Below are 20197 nucleotides of genomic sequence, written 5' to 3'. Positions count from 1 at the left end.
AGCTTATAATATTGGAACTTCAACCAGGATACCCCTTTGGAAGTTCTTTGTGGATTCATATGGACCCTAAGTTCCACACTAACCCAAGGTTCACGTGCACTAACGTAAAATGCTGCTGTCAATGCACTGCAGAGATTAGAACATATGTCTGAGTTTTGGTTTTGTGTTTTTAAAAGGGGGAATTCTTGCTTCTGAAAATAAACAACTTAAAGCTAGTTAAAATATCAAGTGAATTTTGCTCGTTACAAAGCAGTAACTGCAGGTGCATGGAGGCATAATGCTGCAATTTCAATTACAAAAATAAATTTAAATAAAAATACACACCATTCAAAAACAGGAGAACTCAAGTGAGAAATACATTGAATATCCAACTGATTATCATATTTAAATAATGAATTTTTAAAAGTGTTTGTGCCAATTGTATTAAGTGCCTTCCTATTGTAGAATTGTTAATGAGTTGTTTGTCCAGGTACCATAGCCCCTACTTACAGGCAATGTCTTTCTTGAACATCAAAACTCTTATGTTCATTAAAGATACAACTGTTAATACAATAAACAGATCAAACACAGCAATGTAAATACATAACAAAAGCCTTGAGTTCAAAGGCTATTTAAGAGCTTTGACATTAATTTAAAAATTATGCAGCTTCTAAAGAATGTCAAATCTATGCTGATATACTCCCAACAGTCAAAAGTGATATTAACATTAGTATTAATAAGATATTTAAATATCTTATTTAACTGTATTCTTAGCACTTAGATGGGGCTAAGGTGACTGCAGCGTGTCCAATAGAGCACCACTCTCCTGACTCTCCTTTAACACCTGTTCTTGATGATGTTCATTGATACCTCATTGCACGTGAACAGGAACAAGTGAAGAAAAACATCTGAAAACATGTGTGCCCCCAAGTAGCCCCAGAGCCAGACAAGCAGAAGCGTGGTACACAGCATTGTGCAATGCTATGCAGGGACATTTCTCTGGTGTTCATTTTACTATGCCTATGAAGGCCAGAATAATGGAGAACCTCTATTGACCATGATGGAGAATATATATTAATGTCAAAACAAATCTAAATGGGAAGGGCAGGGTGTTCTGCAGAAGGCTTTGAAATACCACTACCTAAAATCTCTCCAGCCAAGCACCACTTTCTTCTGCTGCTCTCCTCTTCACGTACCCATGACTGGCAAGGCCCTAACCTCAACACTCAATGAGGAGATCAGGGAAAGGACAGGGCACTCTCCCTCTGCTTTTAAACAGGGGAAAGAGAGCTGTGCTCCCTGTAATCTCCTTCACTTTGTACTTCCACAGCAATCTCCCATGCTTCAAACCCTGCTTATATCCTCTTCTCCCTACAGTGAGCTCCCTCTATGTTCTGTCTCGCATACTGACTCAGTTATTATGCGTATTGGAGCCCTAGTCCTGGATACTGACCCCGCTGTGCTAGGTGCTGCACAAACACACAACAAAAAGATGGTCATTGCCACAAACTAAGTTATAACTGTATTCTGGACTAAAACAGTACAGCCTAGGGAGTTTCTTTAACCCAGAATCCAGTTATTGCTCCACAGACAGGAGCCACTCGCCTCTAGCCAGCCCTTAAATACAGTGAACAGCTCCACAAACTTACTCTCTGTGCCCAAGACAGAAAGATATGATGTTATGTGGCGCTCTAGTCAAACTGACTCGAATCTTCTCATCTCTGTCCGCAGTTAGGATATACTGGTCATCAGGACTCAGCGCCTGTTGGCACAAAATAAGCACACAGCACAGACAGCTTAGGATGTCTTTTGATGTGCTGCTTTGTAACTAGTGATTAAGCAATAAATCCTAATACACTAGTTTCATGATTTTGAACACATCGTGCAAGCAGAAAGCAACAATTTACATTTAGAACGCAAGCCCCAAGCCTTTTTAATAAGAAGCAGTAGCAGAAGGCAGGAATATTGTTGAGATTATCAAAGCCAATAACCTCCAGAAGGAGCACAAAGGAAGCCTTGTTGCATTTAAAAATGGACTAAGCACTAAAATATTGCAGTGCCACATTGACAGGCTAGACTGGATGACCTCACAAGTGAACTGCATCTCTAAGTTCTATGATTCTGTAATAAAAACAACAGCTCATAAAAAATTACACTAACAGAAGATCTATCCACTGCATTCCATCTGCAAACTGTTCTTCCTGCCTCTTGCGTTTGTGTTCGGGTAAGAACTCAGAAGGAAAACGATGCTGTTCTTCAGTCTAGCTTATACAAAAGAAATAAGGTTTTTTTTTTTAAAGTCCTATGAACTTAGCGTAGGAATAACATAACGCTAAAACTTCTTTAAGGGAAAAGAAAGGCTGCGCGAAAACCCAATTAATAAAACATACATACCACATCCAAGAGCAGGGACAAGTGCCCAAGCTCAATCTTTCCTGCTTTTTGTGGTTCTGTTATTGAATAAGAATAGACATCACCAGACTTGTCTGCAACCAGAATCTTATCCTCTGCAGCTGTAATAATCAGAGAAGTGCATCTTCTAACAACAGACCTGAAAGGAAAAAAAAATGGTCACGATTGGAGATATACAGATATTTTGACATGGCCATTCGGTCCCTGGTTGGGGCAGGTATCTCTTCCTCTTGAGTCATAGGAGTGCAGCATGGCCACCAACTCAGATTTCTTCTGATCAGAAAAAGTCAGTCCCTGCTGAGCATACAAGATCAGCTTCTGAGCATTCTTCAGCTGTTCACAACTTATTTTCTTCTCTCTCTTTTCACTATTCCTTTCCTACAGGGCATGCTTTCACTGCAGTTGGCACTCACCAATTCACACCACCTATTCACACATTGCCACCACATCAGATTCAAGGTAAAAGCATCTTTAACTCCTATCCATGATCTACTCCAGAAATGTCCCCCCAGGTCTCAGGCCTTTAGCCTTTACCTCTCTCTGAGCAGAAACCCAGGTCCCTCCTTTTTCCAAATCAGAGCTTTAGGCTGCAGTTCACTGCAATTCAACCCAGCAAGCAGGTCTGACTGAGGCCAGGTCTATACTACAGACCTATATTGGTATAATTATATCACACAGGGGTGTGAAAAATACACACCCTTGAGTGCTGTAGTTATACCAGCCTAACCCGCTATGTAGACAGTGTCTCCCACTGATATAATTACTGCATCTCATGGAGGTGGATTTAACTACACCAATGGGAGAAGCTCTCCCATTGGCATAGCAGCATCTTCACTACAGACAAGCTCTCAGTTCAGCCCCTGTGCTTTGCTTTTCTCCAAGGGCTACAACTAGCATAAGCCAGCAGTAACCACACAGCTACTACAAAACACCTACATGCATACTAAAAACTTACCCGAGATCACCCATCAGTCCTATGGAGACCCCACTAGGTTCCAGTCTAACTCTCCAGCAGGTTGGGTGACCCTTTGGACCAAAGGTCATTTGAGTCAAAAAGAAGTCCCCTGAGCCTGTTTAAACTCAGCCTTTTATATAAAAACACTTTTTCCCCTCCTTGGGACTCCGATACCTGTTTGGAGCAATATACGCAAGCCACCCTAGAGGGAGGCACTTCTCTCCAGCTGTTTACAATCAAAGGGACAGCAGTAATCACTCCTTTCTCGGCTACTATCTCCCCCCGCACCACACACAGTTTTTAGTTACTGAAAAAGCTGTGGAAACCCTCCCATGTAGAGTTGAATATAATTCTTTGCCCACAGTGATATATAGAACATTCATAAATTTAATATGATACAGTCCCCACAGATACCAAATGTGGTTGCAATATCTGTCACTGTATGATCAGAGACATAAGATGGATGTAGTAATATATTTTGGACCAACTTCTGTTGGTGAAAGAGACAAGCTTTTGAGCTATCTTCTTCATGTCTGGGAAAGGTCTCAGTGTCACAGCTAAATAGAATAGTGGAACAGATTGTTTACGGTAAGTAGTTAACACATATTGTAAGAGAACATCAAGGTGAAGTGGCCTGTTAACACCTCTGCAGTCATAGGACTTAAAAAAAGGATTAGCGAGTTACAGATTGGTGTAATAAACCATACATCCAATGTCTTTATTAAGACCATAATTTTCAGTGTCTACTAAAGATATTAAGCTCTGAGGCTGGTATTTTGAAAGTGTTGTGCAGGTTTCCTTTGAGGATGAGGACAGAGGTCAAATACAGAGCGATCGTTTTGTGAAGTGTTCGCCTACAGGTGAAATGGTGTTTTCGACTTATTTTTCTTTGAGATTTCATTTGAGAGAATAGCGATATGTGGGTGATTGTAATTGTTACTGGCGCAGTTAGTGCACTGGAATGGCCATGTATGACTATTGTAACGCACGTATATGAAGAGGCATAAAGGAAGCTGCAAGTGTAAACCTAATTTTGGCATTTCCTAACTTCCTTGTTTAACTATGTAGGCTTAATATTCTCCAAAAAGGGCTCTCACAAAACTGGGTGACTGGGCAACAAAATGGTAAATGAAATTCAATATTGATAAATGCAAAGTAATACATATTGGAAAACACAATCCTAACTATACATACAAAATGATGGAGTCTAAATTAGCTGTTATCACTCAAGGAAAATCTTGGGGTATGGCTACACTGGAGAGTTGCAGCGCTGGTGGTGGCTTTACAGAGCTGCAACTTACTCACCGTCCACACTTGCAAAGCACATACAGTGCTGCATCTCCCTGGCTGCAGCGCTGGCTGTACTCCTGCTCTGCCTGGGGTATCACGATTGCAGCGCTGGTGATGCAGTGCGGCTCCACCAGTGTGGCCACCAAAAACGCTGTAATTGGCCTCCAGAGTATTCAGAGGTATCCCAGAATGCCTGTTCAGCCACTCTACTCATCAGTTCGCACTCTACTGCCCTGGCCTCAGATGACCCACCCTTTAAATGCCCTGGGAATTTTAAAAATCCCCTTCCTGTTTGCTCAGCCAGGTGTGGAGTGCAATCAGAATCTTTCCAGGTGACCATGCCTCCAGGTGCCAAACGAGCCCCAGTATGGAGCAATGGCGAGTTGCTAGACCTCATCAGTGTTAGGGGGGAGGAGGACGTTGTGCAGTCCCAGCTGCGCTCCAGCCGTAGGAATTACGATACCTATGGGCAGATATCAAGGGCCATGCTGGAAAGGGGCCATGACCGGGACGTGGTGCAGTGCAGGGTTAAAGAAAAGGAGCTGCGGAGTGCCTATTGCAAAGCCCGCGAGGGAAACCGCTGCTCCGGTGGTGCCCCCAAGACCTGCCGTTTTTACAAGGAGCTGGATGCGATACTTGGGGGTGACCCCATTGCCAATCCAACGACCACAATGGACACTTCAGAGCAGGAGGGGGAAGAGGAAACTGAGACTGAGGGTACTGGGGTGGTGGGAGACACCCCGGAGTCCCAGGAGGCATGCAGCCAGGAGCTCTTCTCAAGCCAGGAGGAAGGTAGCCAGTCGCAGCAGCCGGTACTTGGTGAAGGACAAGCAGAGGAGCGGGTTCCCGGTAAGCGGCTTTAATTTTCATGATGGAAATGTTTCGGGAGAGGAGAGTGGGTTAGGGCTGCATGCATGAATGCCTAGATGTGGAATAGCCCATTGATGTGGTCTATCACATCGCGGTAATCGGCCTCTGTAATCTCTTCAAAAGTTTCAGCCAGAGCGTGGGCAATGCACTTGCGCAAGTTTATAGGGAGAGCCACCGTGGTCCTTGTCCCAGCCAGGCTAACGCGTCCGCGCCACTGTGCCGTGGGGGGGGAGGGGGCGGACCATTGCTGCACACAGGCAAGCTGCATAGGGGCCAGGGCGGAATCGGCATTGCTGTAGAAGACCCTCCTGCTCTTCCCAGGTGACCTGCAGCAGCGAGATATCTTCCAGGATTAACTCCTGTGGAAAATGTTGGGAGATTGTTCGGTGTAGATGCCCCCTGCAGCAGTTTGCTTTACCCAATGCACAGAAACCCCAGCACAGCCCTGAAGCAATCAGTCCCCCTTACTCACCATTTTGTGGCTCCTGTGGGTTATGTGCACTCTGTTTGGTATGGGAAAAGTATGCTAAAATGAAGACTGTAAACTCCTTCACTGTGTGGGAATAACTGTCTGGGTGAGATTATAAAACAATGCAGCCTCTGTTAACTGTTGCCATTTTTGCCTTTCGAAAAGTGTCCTTGACTACTCGACTGCCTGTATCATCCACTGCTCAGAGGCTACAAAACCTCAGGAAGAAGCCGCGAAAAAGCAAAGAAGACATGCTGAAAGCAGTTATGGATCACTCTGCCAGATAGAGTAAAAAACTGCAGGACTAGAGGGAAAGGGAAAGCAGGATCCGCCAGAGAAATGCAGCGGCTAAAAAGAAAAGCACAAAACTGCTGATAAGCATCCTGGCGCGCCAAGCGGACTCTATCCAGTCACTCGTAGCCATGCAGGCAGAGCACTACCGGGCCGGCCCCCCACCTCCCCGTTCCAAAGCTCTTTTCCTTGTGCCCCAATGTCAGCTCCAAACCCCATTCCCCAGCATCCAGGTTCTTACCACCACCAGCTGCCCCCAACACTGTACGTTCACCAACCAGCCCTGAGAACTACGACCCTTACCCTCTGCACTCAACCCCCATCACCATGCAGTATAGGCATCCTGAAGTGCAGCAGTCATTGCACAGCACTCCAGGCAGGACATATTCAAACCTGTGACTGTACAGTTCACCAGTCCACCCCTCTGCCCTTTTAGGTTCCCAAAATGTTGTGTGTCTGTCAATAAAGTTATTTTCTTTTCAATAAATGAATTCTTGGCTTTGAAAACAGTCTTTATTATTGCAGAAAGTCAAAAATATCATAGCCCAGGAAAGAAACAGGCACTGCAAATCATTTTAGGAAAAACAGATTCCTACTAACATTGTAACCACTGCACTTCACTCCCGTGCAAGGCACCAAACATTACTGTTGGTTTTCAGCCTCAAATTCCTCCCTCAAGGCATCCCTAATCAAGGCCTCTCTAGTAGCCCTGCTCTCTGGCTGAGCAAATTCAGCCTCCAGGCGTTGAACCTCAGAGGTCCATGCCTGACTGAATGTTTCACCCTTCCCTTCACAAATATTATGGAGGGTACAGCACGCAGATATAACCGCAGGGATGTTGCTTTCCCCCAAGTCTAGCTTCGCCAGCGCCCTTTTAAACGGCCAAAAGCACATTCCACAGTCATTCGACACCGGCTCAGCCTGTAGTTGAACCGGTCCTTGCTCCTGTCAAGCTTCCCTGTATACGGTTTCATGAGCCAAGGCATTAACGGGTAAGCGGGGTCTCCAAGGATCACAATGGGCATTTCAACATCCTCTACTGTGATCTTCCGGTCTGGGAAAAAAGTCCCAGCCTGCATCTTCCTGAACAGGCCAGTGTTCCAAAAGATGCGTGCATCATGCACCTTTCCAGGCCAGCCTGTGTTCATGTCAATGAAACGCCCACGGTGATCCACAAGCGCCTAGAGAACCATAGAGAAATATCCCTTCTGATTAATGTACTTGGATGCTAGATGGGGTGTTGCCAGAATAGGAATATGCATCCCATCTATCGCCCCTCCACAGTTAGGGAAACCCATTTGTGCAAAGCCATCCACAATGTCCTGCGCATTCCCCAGTCACGGTTCTTCTCAGCAGGATGTGATTAATGGCCCTGCAAACTTGCATCAACACGATTCCAACGGTCGACTTTCCCACTCCAAACTGGTTCATGACCGATCGGTAGTTGTCTGGAGTTGCCAGCTTCCAGATTGCAATAGCCACTCGCTTCTCCACTGGCAGGGCAGCTCTCAATCTCGTGTCCCTGCGCCGCAGGGTGGGGGCAAGCTCAGCACACAGTCCCATGAAAGTGGCTTTTCTCATCCGAAAGTTCTGCAGCCACTGATTGTCATCTCAGGCTTCCATGACGATGTGATCCCACCACTCAGTGCTTGTTTCCTGAGACCAAAAGCGGCTTTCCATGGTGCTGAGCATTTCCGTGAATGCCACAAGCAATTTAGTGTCATACGCGTCAGGCGATTCAATATCATCGTCAGACTCCTCACTGTCACTTTGGAGCTGAAGGAACAGCTCAACTGCCAAACGTGATGTGCTGGCGACACTCATCAGCAAAGTCCTCAGCAGTTCGGGCTCCATTTCCCACAGAAATCGCACTGCACAGAAACCGTTGGGAGACTCACAATGGAGCCAAACATGGATGGAAAAACAGTGACTGCTGGGATGTGAAGCGATGCACCACGGGCCGTTGGGACAAGAAGCGGAATGACCCGCACCCTTCCGTCCCCTTCCCACAACCCACGGCGCCAAAATGGAATGAGGTGCTCTGTGGGATAGCTGCCCATAATTCACCACTCCCAATACCGCTGCAAATGCTGCAAATGTGGCCACACTGCAACTCTGGTAGCTGTCAGTGTGGCCACACTGCAGCGCTTTCCCTACACAGCTGTATGAAGGCAGCTGTAACTCCCAGCGCTGTACAGCTGTAAGTGTAGCCATACCCTTGGAGTCATCTTGCACAGTTCTCTGAAAACATCTGCTCACTGTGCAGCGGCAGTCAAAAAAGACAGAAACTTATGAACCAATAGGAAATGGATAGATAATAAGAGTAACTATCAAAATACCACTATATAAATCCAAGGTATGCCCACAACTTGAATATTGCCTGTAGTTCTTCTGGTCACCCTATCTCAAAAGAGATATATTAGAAATGAAAAGATACAGAGAAGGTACAGAAAAGGTACAGATTAAGGGTATGGAACAGCTTCCATATGAGGAGAGATTAAAAAGGACTGGGACTATTCAAACTGGAAAAAAGACAACCAAGGGGGGACATGATAGATGTCTACAAAACCATGAATGATATGGAGAAAGTGAATAAGGAAGTGTTATTTATTTATCTCTTCACATAATAGAGGAACCAGGGATCATCCAACGAAATTAACAGGCAGCAGGTTTAAAACAAACCAAAAGGAAGTACTTCACACAATCAACCTGTGGATGCAATCCCAATGCTCTGCGTATCCCTAAACCTCTGACTGCCAGAAGCTGGGTCTGGACAACAGAGGATGGATCACTTGATGATTGCCCTGTTCTGTTCATTCCCTTTGACGCATCTGGCACTGGCCACTGTTGGAAGACAGGTTACTGGGTTAGATGGACCATTGGTCTGACCCAGTATGGCCATTTTTATCTTCCAAACAAAACTGGATGGACTTTCCTAACATAAAATAAAAAATCCACGCTCACAAAATGTGCATAAGAACCATGGGGAGGGAGACTTGGAAGCTCTCCTGATTTGCAATATCTTGTCAATAACAACGTGTGTAAATTCTATGTACTAGCCCTATCTGGAGACAGAACACCCTGTCTCATGCATCTTGCTACAAGAGGAAGCCCCTCTGATGTGAGCCTTAGGAACATCATAGCAAGATAAAACTGCATCATCCCCAGCTGTGTGGCTCTTAAGGTGCACAAAAGGGAGCAGACTCAGACGCACCTTACACACAGCAGCTTCCCTCATCCTTTTGCACCTTATGAGGTTCTTTTAAAGATGTGCAGGAAATAAGGCAAGGGCTTGCCCATGCACTTGTATTACATTTAGTCACCAGGATCTGAGTTCAGAGTTTCCCTTGAAACAGCTGATATCAGCCACTTAAGGCAATACAGGATCACTACTTTGTGATTATGATTAATGTGAAGATTTTATCATGGTTATTTTTAGTAAAAGTCACAAACAGGTTACAGGCAATAAACAAAAGTTCAGAGTTCATGACCTGTCCATTACTTTACTAAAAATAACTGGGGGTACAGAGCTAGGTAGGGGGAGGAATGGAGTCGGGAGGGGGGGTAGAGAGGGGGAATGTCAGGCTGAGCCTCCTGTCATGGCCACACACAGCCCCTGCTCCAGAGCTGGCTACAGTCGCAAGACAGCAGTGTATGGCCCCAGCTGCAGCCCACACCAAGTCTGGGAAGCTGTAGGGCTGGATCTGCAAGGTCCTAGCTTAATCCAACCCCAGTTGCAGGCATGAGGCACGCAGTGCTGCCTCCTCCTTCTCCTGAAGCCCTAGAAGTCAGAGATCCAGTAAAGTCATGGAATCCGTGACCTCTGTAACTATATCATAGCCTTAATCATGATTTTGTCATCACCTTTCACAAGGCAGATAATTATAGAATCATAGAATATCAGGGTTAGAAGGGACCTCAGGAGGTCATCTAGTCCAACCCCCTGCTCAAAGCAGGACCAATTCCCAACTAAATCATCCCAGCCAGGGTTTTGTCAAGCCTGACCTTAAAAGCCTCTAAGGAAGGAGATTCCACCACCTCCCTAGGTAACCCATTCCAGTGCTTCATCACCCTCCCAGTGAAAAAGTTTTTCCTAATATCCAACCTAAACCTCCCCAACTGCAACTTGAGACCATTACTCCTTGTTCTGTCATCTGCTACCACTGAGAACAGTCTAGATCCATCCTCTTTGGAACCCCCTTTCAGGTAGTTGAAAGCAGCTATCAAATCCCTCCTCATTCTTCTCTTCTGCAGACTAAACAATCCCAGTTCCCTCAGCCTCTCCTCATAAGTCATGTGCTCCAGCCCCCTAATCATTTTAGTTGCCCTCTGCTGGACTCTTCCCAATTTTTCCACATCTTTCTTGTAGTGTGGGGCCCAAAACTGGACAGAGTACTTCAGATGAGGCCTCACAGATGTTGAATAGAGGGGAATGATCACGTCCCTTGATCTGCTGGCAATATCCCTACTTATACAGCCTAAAATGCCGTTAGCCTTCTTGGCAACAAGGGCACACTGTTGACTCATATCCAGCTTCTCGTCCACTGTAACCCCTAGGTTCTTTTCTGCAGAACCGCTGCCTAGCCATTCGGTCCCTAGTCTGTAACAGTGAATGGGATTCTTCCGTCCTAAGTGCTGAACTCTGCACTTGTCCTTGTGAACCTCATCAGATTTCTTTTGGCCCAGTCCTCTAATTTGTCTAGGTCCCTCAGTATCCTACCCTACCCTCCAGCGTATCTACCACTCCTCCCAGTTTAGTGTCATCTGCAGACTTGCTGAGAGTGCAGTCCACGCCGTTCTCCAGATCATTAATGAAGACATTGAACAAAACCGGCCCCAGGACCGACCCTTGGGGTACTCCGCTTGAAACCGGCTGCCAACTAGACATGGAGCCATTGATCACTACCCATTGAGCCCGACGATCTACTCAGCTTTCTATCCACCTTAAAGTCCATTCATCCAGCCCATACTTCAACTTGCTTGCAAGAATACTGTGGGAAACCGTATCAAAAGCTTTGCTAAAGTCAAGGAATAAAAACCATCCACTGCTTTCCCTCATCCATAGATCCAGTTATCTCCTCATAGAAGGGAATCAGGTTAGTCAGGCATGACTTGCCCTTGGTGAATCCATGCTGACTGTTCTTGATCATTTTCCTCTCCTCTAAAATCATGGACAACCACCTGATAATTGGCAGGTGAGTTTGAAAACAGATTTCACTCTTATTTTGCTTTAAAACTGTATTTATAATTTAATAATTATTGCTGCTATTATTTTTTATTTCTAGATCACTTTTCATCCAAATTGCTCAGTGCTATTGTGGATTAATTTATGCCTTAAGACTCCTGGGTAAATAAATGACCTCACCCACCACTGAAATGCAATGATCCCTGGGGTGAAAAAGCATTATATAGGGTAGGGGTAGGCAACCTATGGCACACATGCCAAAGGCGGCACGTGAGCTGATTTTCAGTGGCACTCAGACTGCCCGGGTCCCGGTGGCTCTGCATTTTAATTTAATTTTAAATGAAGCTTCTTAAACATTTAAAAAACCTTATTTATTTTAAATACAACAATAGTTTAGTTATATATTATAGACTTATAGAAAGAGACTTTCTAAAAACATTAAAATGTATTACTAGAACGCAAAACCTTAAATTACAGTGATTAAATGAAAACTCGGCACACCACTTCTGAAAGGTTTCCGACCTCGATATAGGGCTTAAGTCAATATAGCGCACGTCCAGACTAACCCGCGGCATCGGCGGGTTAAAATCGATTGCTCGGGGATTGATATAAAGCGTCTAGTCTGGACGCGATGTATCGATCCCCGAGCGCGCTTACATCGATTCCGGAACTCCATCAACCCGGAGTTCCGGAATCGACACGGAGAGCCGTGGACATCGATGCCGCGCCGTCCAGACGGGTGAGTACCTCGATTTTAGAAATTCGACTCAGCTACGTTATTCCCGTAGCTGAAGTTGCGTATCTAAAATCGATTTTAATACCTAGTCTGGACGTGGCCATACTCTACTGTCATTTTAGGACTTTTAAAGTAAGCTGTTTTTCACAATTTTATGGCTTATAAGATGCTACCAACTATGAATTCATCAGAGCTTTAGGATGCACTAGTATAGGAATAGGTTACTTTCTAGCTTGCTGACTAGCTGGATACTTTCTACAAACATCTGAGACTTTTTTTTTTGGCCCTATCTTTATTGCTGTGCAACAGATACAGAAGTTCTCGTGTATTCATGACTTGCCAGCATTGTGTTAGGCTTGCTACATATCTTGCCACAAACAGCTGATATTGATTTCATCTACACCAGAATGAGGAGCTCAAACTTATTTTAGAGTTATCTTACCAAAAAACAACAATCATTGCATGGAATTCCCAATTTCCTAATGGAAGAAAGTGATGTTACAGAATTCCTGGCAAAACTCACCTGGGTTCCAAGCTGACAGTCTAGCAGAAAACTGAAAATCCAGGAATTATCCTCTAGGCCTCAGAGTTAAGGACAACTAGAACAGGACAGAGGACAGTACTATTCCTTTGGGGCAGTGAGAAGAAGTGGATGCATGAGGAAACAGAGGCAAAATTCATGATAGTTCTGGCTAAAGTAGGCCTAGACTTGGGGTCTGACTGCATAAAACAGTAGCAATATTTCCATAGAATGGGTATCACTCTCTCACCAGAGTTAGAGCAAAAACTCCAAAACAATGACAAGAGACAAGTAGGCTCTGTGGTGAGATTAATCAAAATTCACGCAGTAAAATGTAATCTAAAACTGCAGTTATGTGCCAGCAACACAGTCACACATTCTGAATGTGTGTCCACACTGCAATTAAAAACCCACGGCTGGCCCATGCCGGCTGACTCGAGCTCAGATTGCTCAGGCTTAGGGGCTGTTTAATTGCAGTGTAGATGTTCGGGCTCGGGCTGGAGCCCAGACTCTAGGAGCCTGCCAGGTGGAAAGGTCCCAGAGCTCAGGCTGCAGCTAGAGCCCAAATGTTTATACCACAATATAAACAGCCCTTTAGTCCAAGCCCCAGGAGCCTGAGTCCGCTGGCACAGGCCAGCTGTGGGTTTTTAGTCGCAGTGTAGACATACCCAGAGATGCTAATTAGATATCCCTCACCATGGATTTCCACAGTGAAAAAGTACTGATCAGCAAGCGATGCAGGAGCTCAACTTATCACTTCTCAATTTCTAATGTGTATATTTACTTTTTATAAGACTGACCAAAAGAGATTAGAGCATTGTTTGTTTACCTGTGCACTTGACTGAACCATACAGTTATTCCATTTCTCCTTTTCCTTGTGTAGGTCTCCAACACAGCAAGAGGGAACAAACATTTTTAAAATGGGAAAATGTGGTCGTCAGATGACAGGAAGTTGGACGGGGCATGGGAAGAGGGGACTCAGTAGCAGATGTAGTACTTGAAACCACTTCAATGCCTTTTTAAGATTGGCTTTCGTTGCAAGCTGATGTTACTTTAATTTATTAGGCTGTGTACAACCCTAATCACAAGAAAAGGAGGATGACCTTGAGGTTAAAGCACTAAAATGGGAGTTCCTTTCTATTATTTCTAGGTCTGCTACAGACTTCCTATATGACACTGGGCAAAACACTAGAAGTCCAGCATCTACACCAGGTAGAACGGAGGGAGGAATCCAATAATACAGTTCCATTCTGCTCTGTACATGGGACAAGAATCTAGCATTCTTCAGAGTTCAACGTAAGTGGAAGCTTAATTTGCCAAGATTTTGCTTTTGAAAAGTTCTACATGTCTTCATATAGAAAACTGTCATAATCAGCAGAGAAAGATTTATTACAGGAGGACCTCTAGTGGACAGTAAGAGATTCAAAAGGAGGGGGTTAGAGAAGAGAAAACATGCAATACATAACTTGTACATTAGGACAGATTTTTAGAACAGCCTCCAGAAGCTCCTTAAGATCCTCTCTCCTGCAAACCTATTTTGGATTACGTCAGTAGGTGGAGTAGTGCTTATGTGTGGTTCTTTAAGATTTGGTGTTCACACAGAGCTGAGAGGGGCCCTCTGTTTTTAAATATCCAAAAGATATCTCTTTACTTGTTAAAAAAAGTTTTTTTTCCCTTCTACCCTTGGCCAAAAGCTTGCCTTCCCAAAGCTAGTGTGCTATATACATTTGAATGGGCTTTTGCAGAAAAAAAGGATGCAAGTCAAAATGGAGGAAAATTGAAAACTTTTAGAGGGAAGCTTGTAGAGTACAGACACCATTTCCAGCTTAACCTCTTAACACTGGCCCCTCACTTCCACCAGCATTAAATTCACTCAAGCAAATTAGAGGAAAGAGGGAGAAGCCAGTAGTAACAAACAGCTGTGCCCCAAATCCTGCTGATATTTACAGTATTAAAATGGCAGTCATTCCAATTTATAATACACGGACACTCAATATCCTGATTCCTTACCTGACACTAAGGCATTCCCAGCAAGGCTTAGTACGAAAAAGAATCAGACGTTTGTTGTCATCAGTCAAAGCAAAATAGCCTCCTGATGAGGAGAAGGCAAAAGCAAGAATATCATCACTTGTTTTAACTGCTGGCTGTCCATCCTGTCTAAAATACAGAAAGGAGAAAATAGTTTATTCATGGACAGCTTTAAGCATATTTACTTAAAAGAGAAATATATCAAACTGCCAACAGCATTAATCGTGGTTAATCGCAGTTTTCATTGCACTGTTAAACAACAGAATCCCAACTGAAACTTATTAAATATTTTTGAATGTTTTTCTACATTTTCAAATATAGTGACTTCACTTACAACACAGAATTCAAAGTATACAATGCTCACTTTTTTATTACAAGTATGTGCACTGTAAAAAAACAAATCATATTTTTCAATTCACCTAATACAAGTACTGTAGTGCAATCTCTTTATCATGAAAGCGCAACTTACAAATGTAGATTTTTCTCTGTTACATAATTGCACTGAAAAAAAACAGTGTAAAACTTTAGAGCCTACAAAAGTCTACTCAGTCCTACTTCTTGTTAAGCAAATTGCTAAGACAAACAAGTTTATTTACATTTGTGGGATATAATGCTGCCTGCTTCTTATTTACAATGTCACCTGAAAGTGAGACTAGGCGTTTGCATGGCACTGTTGCAGCTGGCATCACACAATATTTACATGCCAGATGTGCTAAAGATTTGGATATCCTATCATGCTTCAACCACCATTCCAGATGCAGATGACAGGTTCTGCTCGATAACTATTCAAAACAGTGCAAACCAATGCATATTCATTTTCATCATCTGAGTCAGATGCCTACAGCAGAAGGTTGATTTTCAATTTTTGTGGTTCGAGTTCTATAGTTTCCACATCGCAGTATTGCTGTTTTAAGACATCTGAAAGCATGCTGCACACCTTGTCCCTCTCAGATTTTGGAAGGCACTTCAGATTTTTAAACACTGGGTCAAGATCTGTAGCTATTTTTAGAAATCTCACATTGGTACCTTCTTTGCATTTTGTTAAATCTGCAGTGAAAGTGTTCTTAAATGGAATAACACGTGCTGGGTCATCATCCAAGACTGCTATAACATGAAATATATGGCAGAATACGGGTAAAACAGAGCAGGAGGTATATAATTCTCCCCAAGGAGTTCAGTAACAAATTTAATTAACTTATTTTTTTTTAAATGAGCATCATCAGCATGGAAGCTGGAATGGTGGCAGAAGCATGAAGGGGCATATGAATGTTTTGTAGCCAGCACTGCAAGGTATTTATATGCCAGATATGCTAAAGTGCCACGTGAACAACTATTCTCACTTTCAGGAGACATTGTAAATAAGAAGCAGGCAGCATTATATCCCGCAAATGTAAACAAACTTGTTTGTTTTAGCGATTGGCTTAACAAAAAATAGGACTGAGTAGACATGTAGGCTCTAAAGTTTTACACTTTTTTGTTTTTTAGAGCAGTTATGTAACAAAAAAGAAAAAAAAAATCTACATTTGTAAGTTGCACCTTCACCATAAAGAGACTGTACTACAGTACTTGTAATAGGGGAATTGAAAAATATGATTTCTTTTGATTTTTTACAGTGCAAGTATTTGTAATATATAAGTGAGCACTGTACATTTTTTATTCTGTGTTACAATTAATATCAATAAATTTGAAAATGTAGAAAACATTCAAAAATATTTAAATAAATGGTATTCCATTATTAACAGCGTGATTAATCGCACGATTAATCACGATTACTTTTTTTAATCGCTTGACTGCCCCAACCTAAACTAAATCTATAAAGTTAGATCTAAATTCCACTTATTCAAAAAAAATTATTAAAACAGTACCTAGAGGGGTATAGTCAACTAGAAATTTAATTTTAAAAACAGAACCTTGAAGTATACCTGCACTTAAAATATCCACCTAAGCTTTTGTAGCTTTATAATCAGGTTTTCCTATTTCGAAAGTTTCTCTCTCCTGTTACCATGTAAAAGACTGAAACCAATGAGAAAAAAAACAGACTGTGGGCCCAATCCTGCATCAATATCTGCTTACCTATGTACCGAGGTCTGTGCTGGCAGACCTTGATGTAGGATCTAAATCTAAGCATCTAGGGGAAACATCGGAACTGACTATAGGTAAAGTACTGTCCAATGCTCAAAGTACAATTAAAAGATAGATTTCTCCTCCACCCTAATTTCTTTTAAATTCTTGTAAGTTTAGATAAAATCACATAAAAGCGTTGATTAAGTTGCCCATGTTCCTTTTAAACAATCTTTCACCATCATACACACTCTAAGCAAAATACATAAATTAGCGAAATAGATAAAACAACTAGAAATTAGGCCAGTCACCTCACATCACTAGGCATTCTTAATTTATTCACTTTATTCTATTCAACATCACATCATCAGAGGAAGTGGTCCACCCTCTGAAAAGGTAATGAAGAGTTTATACAAAAATCTCTCACCCTCTGTCTTCTTGAGAGTTCTTGCCTGCAGTGATGCAGTCATACATGAAGAGATCATCAACACTAGAAATAAAAGGGTTAACAAAAAAATCACTGTTTTCCCATGAAGGGTGCTGATTCATTTGTATTACACCATAATTATATACTTTATTATGTCTCCTTGCCTCTGCTGCCAACACCCCCTGGCACCTCAAAGGCATCCCCAGATTACTCATTAGTTGTTGAAGTTTGGCACCTCATATCCCACATGCAAACCAAACAGAAGCCACTAGTCAATAGGAAAGCAACAGTGATTTTTTTTTTCAGTGAAAAACCATGAATATTTTACTTCTACTAGTCTCTCAATTGTATTTGCCATCTGCTCTTGAAATCTCTATTTGGGCATTTACTTTGATTCTAGAAATCAATGTGACAAGCATAAACTGGTTCTGTACAAGCTGCCAGGAATCAAAGACTAGTAGGCTTAAAATGTTATTCTTTATACATGAATAATTTGTGTAACGAATATCCATATACTCCTGTTGCAAGGTCTTGATTTCTCAATCTCCAGTTTTGTCCCACATGTGCATGCTTGTTTACCTCATCTTGCCATGCTATCTGCATAGCCCTTAGGAGAAAGTCCTTCTACTGAAGGATGGTGTAATAAGCACACAAACCAACCAACCATGCTGGCTCTACTGTTTCTGGGTAATCCAGTGGTGTAGTTATTGTAACAATGTTTCACGGATAATACTTATTCAGAACATGTTTAAGTCTTACCAAGGTTTTATTTTGGGCCTTTTAAAAGAAATGCCTTCAACTTTAAAAAAAAAAAAAAGAGTTAAGTGGGAATATTTAACCTTCCATGGTTAGAATACCTAAAATTTGAGAAATTAGAGAGAAAATACTGCTTTTTCAGTTTTAGACCCCAATCCTGCAAATACTTGTGCTCAGACTTAATTAGATGGATATTAGTAGTCCCCACTGAAGTCAGTGAAACTAATTACATATATATATATATATCAGAGTGGATGGAAGCCGTGTTAGTCTGTATCAGCAAAAAGAAGGTGGAGTACTTGTGGCACCTTAGAAACTAACACATTTTTTGGGGCATAAGCCTTCATGGATTAATGATGAAGTGGGTTTTAGTCCACAAAAGCTTATGCTTTTTACATACATGTAATTAAGCATGTGTGTATGCATTTGCAGAATTGGGGATGTACCTTGAGCATGACAACAGTGTGTGTATAATCAGTTTCACTCTTTCCCCTGACGTATGAGTCTCTCTCTCATAGCAACAGGAGAAAAACATTTAAGATGCAGTGTGATATAAAACCACAAAAAACAGTAGTAGAGTCAGAGGATACTTTAACACCTAGCAGTACTTATAACCAACTTTTTAAAGTGATTAAGTGGTACCTCTTTAACTTTAGCAGTATCCCTTTAAACAATGCCCAGATATATTTAGAATTCGCAAGGTATAAGAATAATCAGCATACAGGGTAGTCAAATAAAGTTACACACAGTTAAGAAAGATACATTCATCTCCAGTCGGGCCGGGGATTCATCCTCAACTGGTTTTAAAGGGACTGAAATGTCATCTGGAGCCAAGGGGGCAGGACTGATGCTCCTGAACTCCCAGGAAGGCGGCCGGTGGGGCGGGTTACGCAGATATCTCATTGGACGGGATGAGGTTTAAAGACCGGTTGCATTCCCCCCCATCAGCTCCCCAGCCCGCTATACACTCGCTGCCGGGCGGCGAGTTGCGCTCACCATCCCGGCCGCCTCCCCCAGTCCCCGGGCAGCGCCGGGACCCCGCGGCCCGCACTGACCTGGGCTCCTGGTAGCGAGATGCCAGGAAGCGGCTCCCACCGCTGGCAGCCATGAGAGCTCCGCAGAGCGCCAGCCCCGGGCCGCGACATCCCGCCGCTCCCGCCTCCATGCGGACAGCCGCCCACGTGCGCGCCCCCCAGCCGCGGTTTACCTAGTAGCCGACGCAGGATGTGGACGTCACACTACAATTCGCGCTGACTAATGACGCAAAGTGGACTCCTCCCCTCTGCTGCGGGGGCTCGGCCGGCTGCGCCTGCGCGGTAACATATAGGAAGGGTGAGGTTGGCCGCAGCGGAGTAGCAGCAGGCGCTGGGTACAGGCAGTCCTGTTCCCTCCCAGGCTCGTGCATCCCGCCTTGTGATCCCAGCATGGGCCCCTTCCCAACATGCCGGGCGGAGCTAGGCCAGCATCTGGGCCATGTTGCAACAGGCAGAATTAGAGCTCTGGCGTGCAGGCGTGTTTTGAAGAGTATTTTTATTTATACTTCTGTAGCGCCTAGGAGCCTTAGTCATGGACCCAGACCCCCTTGTGCTAGGTGCTGTAATACATGGAATGGGATTTGCCCTCTCCCAGCTGAGACTTTTTTTTTCCTTGTTCTTATTTCCCTGTTCAGTACAGTGCAACTTGAAGCCTCGGTCCTGTAATAAATTGCAGCTAGTTTGGGTAGCATCTGTTATGCCCATTGGAAATTTCCAAGAGACTTTAGGTAATTAAGAGTTAAATAATGGCAGAGGGACATAAATTAGAAAGATAGGCAAGGGAAGAAAAAGATGATCCTAGCTGAGATTAAAAAAGAGAGAGCGCGAGAGGCAGAAAGATGAAGTTTTCAGAGTAGCAGCTGTGTTAGTCTGTATCCGCAAAAAGAACAGGCGTACTTGTGGTACCTTAGTCTTTAAGGTGCCACAAGTACTTCTGTTATTTTTGTAGAAAGATGAAGGTTGTTTGAAACAGTAAGATCTGCACAGAAGACCAAATAGAAGAAGTTTTTGAATGTTGAGGCAAAGAGGTTCCTGGACTTCAGAATCTGGGTGGCTGGATTTCTATTTGATCACTTCTAATCAGTTACCTGTAATCTTTCATGCATGGTTTCAAAAGCAAACAAAGGACAACCCCAAGTGCTTACAGTGTAGTTAGGTTGACCTAGTCATGTCTGCCCCAAGGA

At 43.4% G+C, this 20197-nt stretch overlaps 1 protein-coding gene across 3 annotated transcripts in view; it reads right to left on the bottom strand.

Annotated features, from left to right (window-relative positions):
- The window catches only part of WDR4 (WD repeat domain 4), a 39332-nt gene extending 20053 nt beyond the window's left edge, over positions 1-19279 (bottom strand). The window contains exons 1-5 of one of the 3 annotated variants that reach the window (XM_030577035.1): positions 19187-19279; positions 17224-17286; positions 14718-14864; positions 2374-2530; positions 1629-1741 (exon numbers count right to left, since the gene is read on the bottom strand). In XM_030577035.1, the coding sequence (XP_030432895.1) occupies positions 1629-1741; positions 2374-2530; positions 14718-14864; positions 17224-17270 (464 nt within the window). In that variant the 5' untranslated portion in view covers positions 17271-17286; positions 19187-19279. The other 2 variants (XM_030577027.1, XM_030577044.1) reach the window with 2 other exon arrangements.
- Between the last annotated feature and the right edge of the window lie 918 nt (positions 19280-20197).

This window comes from Gopherus evgoodei, chromosome 1 (assembly GCF_007399415.2).
Source record: "Gopherus evgoodei ecotype Sinaloan lineage chromosome 1, rGopEvg1_v1.p, whole genome shotgun sequence".
Classification (NCBI taxonomy): Eukaryota; Metazoa; Chordata; order Testudines; family Testudinidae; genus Gopherus; species Gopherus evgoodei.
This window is presented reverse-complemented; position numbering and strand designations above follow the sequence as displayed.